The sequence below is a fragment of the Blennius ocellaris genome (assembly GCF_963422515.1).
Source record: "Blennius ocellaris genome assembly, chromosome: 2".
Classification (NCBI taxonomy): Eukaryota; Metazoa; Chordata; class Actinopteri; order Blenniiformes; family Blenniidae; genus Blennius; species Blennius ocellaris.
Window position 1 is genome coordinate 15194269 of NC_137651.1, and position 8446 is coordinate 15202714.

The 8446-nt window shown below is 41.5% G+C and overlaps 1 protein-coding gene across 1 annotated transcript in view; it reads right to left on the reverse strand.

Annotated features, from left to right (window-relative positions):
* Positions 1 to 7824, reverse strand: part of clmpb (CXADR like membrane protein b) — a 71496-nt gene extending 63672 nt beyond the window's left edge. The window contains exon 1 of the mRNA XM_080507625.1: positions 7424 to 7824. Within this exon, the coding sequence (XP_080363751.1) occupies positions 7424 to 7610 (187 nt within the window). The 5' untranslated portion in view covers positions 7611 to 7824. The remainder of the gene's footprint in view (positions 1 to 7423) is intronic.
* Between the last annotated feature and the right edge of the window lie 622 nt (positions 7825 to 8446).

The following is an 8446-nucleotide window of genomic DNA, read 5'->3' on the forward strand; positions in this document are numbered from 1 at the left end:
TGTTTGGTGCACTGCAAGTTGCTTTCATTCATATGTAGTCAATTCCCGGGATTGAATTTCAGCTGAATCCCATATACACGGGAAGGGGAAAAAGTCAATGTTTTGTGCACCGGTGCAGTACAGGAATAAATAAATGTGTATTTGATAATGTTTCTCTGTCTGCATGAAAAATTCTTTGTTTTATGTAGATTAATGGAGAAGATCCCCTGCGGGTGCAGTCCGGCTGTGACCGTATTCTTTCACTGGATCTCATCTCAGCACTGTGACGCCATGTGGATGTCCATGGTGAGATCTGGACACGATAATCAATAATCGCAGTGTGAGATGAGGCACTACACTGGTTGTGGCCTGACAGGTGCATCCAACAACCATTGAAAGTGCTAAGCGACAAGTAAGAAGTGATCAATTATTAGCAGATGGTTTGCAGGGGTTTTGACAGACTGTCACTCAAAACAAAAATGAGTGAGCAGGGCAAAAGATTTGTACAGCGATGAAAACAACTTCTTATCAAGGCCTTTGTTCGGTAAATGTAATGAAGACCAGCATCTACTGTAAAACACTGAACGTCACTTGGAAGCTGATTGGTTGTAAATGTTTGATCCACAGTTCCTTTTGTTCCTTCTTTACCATGACGCTTATAGGGGACACTTCAGCGGTATGGTTCTTATTTTGTAATTGTTTATTTTTCTGCACAGCTGGATGGCGCAGCCGCACAGAAAACAAGAGGCTATACACGGTTTCACAGACAGAACATAGATCAAAAGCATGTTCTGCTTAGAGAAGACAAGCATGCCAGAGTTATTCCGCACTGCCAGTTTTCACTAAGGCAGAAAGCACTTGAAAGCACCACAACTAGGCCGGGAGATCAGTGATGATAACATCTTGATCCCCCCCCCTCCACCCCTGATAAACAAATAATTTTAAATGGTGCTTTTTGCTCGATGCATGAATTTTGATCACCTTTTGCAATCCCAGCTGAAGAGTGCCCCTTCACAGATGGACTGAATCCTATTTTGAAGAATGTTAATAGCTGCAAAGAATGAATATCAAGGCAGATCCTCAGTGAAGTGAATCAATGGAAGACAATTCCTTACTCCACCTCGACTACAGCATCAGCATTTATCTCAGTTTTGTTCGCGCTTTGATCTGCATGCTTCCCCGTTAAGAACAATCACAGATCTTGATTAAAATATTTATGTTCACAAACAGACAAATCTCTGCACATTTTCCAAGAAAACAGAAAGCTGTAATTACACTTGGTTCATTGAGTTTCATAGTTGCTCACTACTGTGAATATGGCAGGAATGCTCCGTTTGGAGAAAAAGGCCTCTGTTTAATAGATTGCAGAGAGCTAGAGGGCTACACAGCATGTCAGTGTCAATATTTCAACGCACTAATATTTTAAAGGGCTGCCTATGTAGCTGATCCTAATGTGATAAATCTTCTGACTTGTTTGAACCACAGAGGTTCCAAATTACATTGTTTACTCCATGCAATGTAACATGACGGAAACACATTATATAAGCAGTGGCTGACGGAACAGACCACATCAGTTTATGATATAATTGAGAGTATACACTTGATGGTTGCAATACAAGTCATAATAATGGGAGGGAAAGCCGAAAGTAAGCATTTCCTATGCAGATTTGCAATTCTTGCAAAAAAAAAAAAAAAGAATCCTCATATTAATGATAGAATTAATGGATCTGCTGAAGTCAGCTGGTGAGAAATCTTGAGGCGACGGGGTCAAGTGATGAGGTGAAGGATAAGATGATTGGTGCAACTATCATCGCTGTCTTGTGGCCTTCTAATAAGACACTCCATCAGAATTAGCCTGCTGTGAAGTGAAATGATCAGAATGGATATAAAAGGTCCACCACAACTAATTATTTTCCTTCTTGAGAGATCTATTGATTACGTTTTAGTTTAATCAATCCACATTTTCTTTGCCAAAGCACAAGGTCAAAGCTTCTCCTGCCTGTTTTGTCCAAACAATGGACAGAATAGAAATGTCCTTTTACAACCTTTTTCAAGAATGTCTAACAGATATTGTGTATGTAATGATCAGTTGCTTTGCACACCACAAAAGTAACTTTTGGGGATAAAAGGAACTACATTTATTCACCGCATGACCCTCAAGGGTTAAAGGGTTAAATCCTGAGGTTTTGGTTGAAACTAAGCAGCAGCAAGTTGTATCTCATACTTTAAGTCACTGGTGACTTTTTAAAGTAATTTCACCAAGACCACAGCTTTTCCCTGCTCACTAACCCAGAGCTAGGAGCTGCTTCAACATATCACCACCAGAGAGCTTCTACGTGCTTTAGTTATTTTGACTTAATGTTGTAGCAGAATTGCAAATTGTGGTTAAAAAAATGCAAGTCATTAAACCTTTATAAGGGAAGTAATAGTTGATCAATTATGTATTCCCTTTGTTCTAATATAATGGCAAATTGAAAGAAATACTCAAATATAGCAATAAAAAAAATGGAGGTCTCTAAGATTCAGATATGATATGATATGGAATTTCTTGCTTGCAAAGCACCCTCAATGATCTGCATCTAATTGATCCAAAATATGTGAACAATTGTGTTTGAACATTTACACTGTCCATAGAAAACTATTGCAAGGTGACACCATACATTTATAACGTACACATAATACAGTGTGTCCAGGAAGTAGGGCTGCATATGTCTGGAAAATTTACTATTATTGTAATATTTGCATTCAAATTATGGCTATCACAAAGGATTGACTGAATTCAATTATGCATGCATGATGCATGAAACAACAGACTTGGCCAATTATAGAAATGTCCTATTACAGGACTTAAGTCTAACGTAAGCATATTTGAGCAATTTTCCTTTACAGGCCCAGCTCCATATAAAGTTAGAAAGTTTTACCTTCCTGACTATGACTGTGCGATAAACTGTTTAACCTGCTTAAAGTCTCACGGTTTTCCAATGTTTGTTTATATTCTGTATGGCACAGTGGTGCAATGTATGCCATGTGTACAGTGCGCAGGTGGCTCCAGTTAATGTGAATGCCAGCCTCTCCAGAACATCTGTCAAAGATTAGCAGTAAAGTGAAATAGGCAGTTCCTGTTCATATGTTCCAAAATAATCTGGCAGTGATTTCCCCAGCAAAGGATGAAAGGGGGAGGGTTTATAGGTCAGAATCGCTACACAAACCCAGCTCTGTCTAAGGCGTGTGTCTTGTATTTTACAAGATGCCAGTGACAAAAGGCCCATACAGAATAAACGTGGAGCTCTCTTGAAAAATCATGGGTGGTGTAGAATCACACCGGGAGAGGGATGAAGAAACTGTCTCACAAAAATGAGTCAGTGTGGAAGAAGAACCAAAGATTCTGCTAAGACTCTGTTAATGTTGTTACACTGCAACAAGAATATAACCTGCCTCTCTCCTCCTCTTGTAGGAATAAAACCACTTGCTGTACAAAGCAGGTACACTTTCACATACAAACACTTTCTTTCAAAGCCTGGCATTCAGCTGGCTGCGACAGAATGGAAAGACTTTTCGGGTAAAAGCACCACAATCAATGAAACATGAAGAATCCCTCAGGTACAAAAAGAAAAAAGGACACCTTGTTATTCACAGATGCACACTGTCATTCAAAGGCCGCACACATCAGGGGGAAACTGCTTGGAAGGCAAATCATCCTTTGTTAATGATATGGGTCAATTGTTTTGAGGACGGCTGGACCTCTGTACCTCTGTACTCATCTCCAGGCCTCTTCAGTCACCCATGGCAGAGGTTTTGTATTCCTGAAAGTCTCTGCCCTTGCTGAGCCATTCAGATCGGCCACTTTTGCTTCGAGTAATACAATCCTTTTCTCGGTGGAAGTCTGTTTACATTTTGTTCTGCATGTGGACTAACGGACACCGGAGGTGGAGGGGAAGTCCTTTAACGATGAAGAATGATTTACTGGAAGTCATTTTGTCCTGCAATCACTGCAGTTGAACTGTATTGTACATCCTCCAGTTTGAAGAATATAAGCACCGGGTTTATATTCTTAGATACTTCAGTGTATCGTGATGTTTGCTCCGTCTCTTTGTTGAGTGGAAGCGTGCTAGGCATTCTGATACGCCTGTGTATTCATAACATAAACATAATTAATAGAGCTAAATGGGGCTGCCAGAGTGAAAGTAATTTACAGGTTAAAGCTTTTACAGAATGAATTGTGGGTTAACTCACTGAGCAAGGCTCGTACCTAACTGACAAATGCCTTGAATAACATGCGCGTTCATGTTACATGCAGAGGAGATGCCAAATTTCTCACATCCTCCCCAAAAACAAATATTTTCTGAGTTGGAAAAATACATATGCAATGCCAAACGATAGCACAAGAGAATAATATGAGTCAAATCAAAACCGAGCCTTAATGTACGGTAACTAGATGTCAAATACCAAAATGTCTCTGGCTTTGTAGGAATGTCACAAGTCTTTGGCTGGGTGTGTGTGGGAGTGTGATTCAGGCACAAACACATCAAGATGTCACTTCATAACCTCTGGCTCAGGAGGCTCCTGTCATCTTCACATTTCAGAGATCCTCTGCCTACCCCGGCAGACATGCTAAATATAGAATGGGGACAGAATTTCCGTTTGGAGCCACTGCTCTCTTTATCTACATCCAACACTAACAAGTATGTTTAAGCATCACCATCTTGTCACTGTGAAACACATGTATGCATGCAGACATGTATGTACACAGTTGTGTGCTCGCTTATGCCAGAGCGCCACTGTGCAGCAGCCATGATCACTCGCATTGTACTTCTGTTCTTGATTAATGCTCAAACAAACACCAGACACCACCGAGTGAGGGTGCGGATGTGTGGATCTCATATAAAAGCTGCTCATACTTTCCAATTACAGTTCTGTCAAGAGACTTACAGTGTGTTATTACTTCTTGGACAGTCGTTTTCAAATTCCTTCATTCAGAATCATTTAATCCTGGCACGGGGACAGACGGGCAATCAATCACTGGTCTCCTTTACCTGGCTGAATCTGCAACTGCACCCTGCCGGTACCGAGTTACTTCATTTGACCTTGTTCCTGATTCCCACTTTATATCGGCAGAGTTACCGAAGGGAGCGATGTAATTCTCTGTGGCAATTAATTGTGCTACTTATCTGTAATGTGAACAGTGGATATTACATCTCAAACAGATATTAATTTAAAGACGTCGGTGGACTTATGAGGGTAAAGCCAAATAAAGGGAAAACGAGCCTCTAATAATGGCTATTGATTCTTTTATAATAAAACAGCCCCTTCTTCTTTTTAGTTGAACTCACAGATCTTAAATTGGCTGTAAATTTAGGGAGGGAAAAAGTGTCCTTCAGTCTGGCCCAGCAGAGCAAAGCTAGCTAAGAAAGCTCCATGAATCTCCTTGGTCAGGCAGGGAGAAGGGTCTATTGGCTGACTGGCAGATATTTTGTTCTGGCAGGAGAGACATCTGACCCAGGTTGCAACTGTATTGGACACGAAGTCCAAAGACATCATTTTCAGCTGCATTAATTGTTTTATAGTTCCATTTTCCTGCCAAAAAACGAGACAGGGAAAGGGGAAAATGTCTCACCATGGCAACAACGAGTCAATTAAGACTTTCGATGCAGGCGTATGGTTATTCAAAAAAAAGATTGCTTTTTTCATTATTTTGCTTTTTCAGAACTGGTTGTCAACACCGTACTTGTAATGAAGAGGCTGATCTATGTGTTGTGCTTCAATTACATCCTCCTCCATCATTGCAGAGATGATAAACTAAACTGAGAAATGTGCAGGTATGCAATGCAAACTGCCGACTCAGCTCCTTCAGATAAACTGAGGATCAATGACTGCTATCACTGAGCGCATACTGTGGACACAGTGGCCTGGCCATGTAAACCCTTGACAGGTCAGCATGTATACAGGCCCACATGACATCTCTATCCTGCTGATTTTTTTTCTATCTCTCTATCTTATTGAGACCCACAAAGGACAACAATTGCTTTTCCCCAGAATGCAATGGGCAAAGGGCACAGTCGTTCACACAGGGATCAAACAGCTGAAGAACAGGAGCCAAAGATAAGCTTGATTTAGGAATGTGTTTGCATGCATTAGAGCCAGGTCTTGTGTCTGCAAACAAGCATCATTTGTATTTCCAAGCTAACGGAATAAAAAGTTGAAAATGAATTCTGAGCTCTTTTTGATTTCACTCCAGACTGCAACACCATTGAACAGCATGCATCACAAAGACTGGAGCACGATTTCTGGACACAGACCAGAGTGCAGGAGCTGCCAGGTTCTGTGTGTTTTCTTCTTCATACGGCCTCTCTCATTACAATACAGGGGATTCCAAATGTTTTCCTTGCCAGATCCTTTATAAATAAAAAAGACACGGCAAACTTCAAACTACAGTTTTTGTCCAACGTTACCCCTTAATTTCACTGCAGGTGAAGAGACAGCAGTGGGAAGGATAAATCCTTTTGTTACTGGAAGTCTTTTTTACTCACAGTGCTACGGTAACTTCCAGTCAGTGGAGTCACCGTGGAATTAAACATTCCCAAATTAGCTCTGGAGCTGAAAGCTCGGCTTCAGGCCCACTTCAGTACATTCCTGTTGTAACTTGGAAAAAAAAAATACGAATAAGAGCAGTATTACTGCTCATAATAGTAATTAGGCAAAAGATGTTCTCATTTGTGCTCATGGGACATCTGTGATTAATGATAATTCAGAGCAAACCTTTTCAATTAAGCTTTTCAAGGTTCATTCCTGCCAACACAATGCCTTCCAACAAAAACTCACATAATGCTGATCCAGACAGATAAAAGTGGGCTAAAAATAGCAAAAATTGGAAATGTCACAACCAGTGGGAGTTTCAGTGGTTTCTGGATTTGCATTTCCAATTATTTTTCCTTTTATCACAAATGGTAAAACATACAATTAAAGAAACACCGAAAGAAAGACAGTTCACCTGCAGTGGGCCTGCTTTTGAAGAACAACTGTGTGCAGGATCCATACATTTCGACAGCACATTTTTTAAAGGGAGGGGCTAGCTGAACTTTTATCTTCTTCAATTAGCCCTTTTTTGAGACCTCCAAAATAAAACAATCTGTGTGGCAAGCAGTACAGGTCCGTGCAATTCTTCTTTAATGTGAGTATAAACGTCAATCCATCATGCTCGCGCTTCATAAATTGGCAATGAGGGGAAAATAAAATCAAATATAGTCTGACATCATTTTGAGTGCAGGCTGCCTGAATGTGTCGTTAAGGACGTCTTAAAACAATGGGGGGGGGGGGGGGGGGGGGGGGAGACGTTAAAGCGAGCTGTCCACACAATAACCAGCACAGTGTCCTCATCCTCTGCGAACGGGCTCCCGTGCTTCTCAAATTAAATATCTGGCTTCTAAAGAAATGCAAAGTGACTTACCCAGAAACAAAGAGCGAAATATTGCAGACATCACGGCTGGAAATCCCATATGCAACGGAGCTGGAAACAATGCGCTCACGCTGCCTTCGGATTCATTCGGCTGACCTAAGCGCAGGACGCACAGCGACGCGGCACCATCAGCGGATCGAGGAGGCAGATCGGAAACAAATAAATCTTCATTGAGCATGAGAGTCAAAAGGACATCATATGTTGCTCACGCCCGACATGTCTAAGCCTCCGAAGGACCGCGAGCAGGAGAGGAAACGTAAGAAACGTGGCCGTCTCTCTCCGCCGTCATTGTCAGCGCAGGCTACTTGGCGTCAAATCAAAGTTCCCTGGCTGTCTGGCTCTGGCGTGGGACGTGTTGTCTCAGGATCCCCTCTGTCTCCTCCTCAGCAGTCTCTCCTCCTTTCCTCCTCCGCTGCACAAAATACCAGAGAGGAGGAGGAGGAAGGGGTTGGAGGAGGAAGAGGAGGAGGAGGAGGAGGAGGAGGAGGAGGGCGCATAGGTGGATGAAGAGGGGATGCTGAAGGATGGAGACCTCTAGAGTCTGAAGTTCTCTTACACAGCCTGAGCATCCTGCAACGCACAGTAAAGAGCTATACGGTTTGCACGATGCACGCAGATTAAAAACGTTGATATGGATGCTCTGAAGGTAAAATGAACAAATAAGGGATATATAATTAAGAAACATCAACATTGCTGGAATGCTTTAGTGTGTTGAAGATGCTATTGGCTGTTTGAGATTTTAGATTAACAATCAAGGTTCACTCAGTGAATGTAAAATGTAAAATATCCTTTTCTTCTTCCTCTTGTGCCATTGTAATGTGACTATATACAGAATCAGCTGTTGTTGTATTGTTGGTCGATTTTGTGGTAGCTGATGATTTTAAAACTTAAGTTGATCATTTTTGCTCAGGGGCCACAGACAGCCTGATATCATCTTTAGTTGGCCCTACTGATGAATACTTGTAATACAACCTTTAAATTTACACTGTCAAATTGTTCGTTGTTGTGGCACTT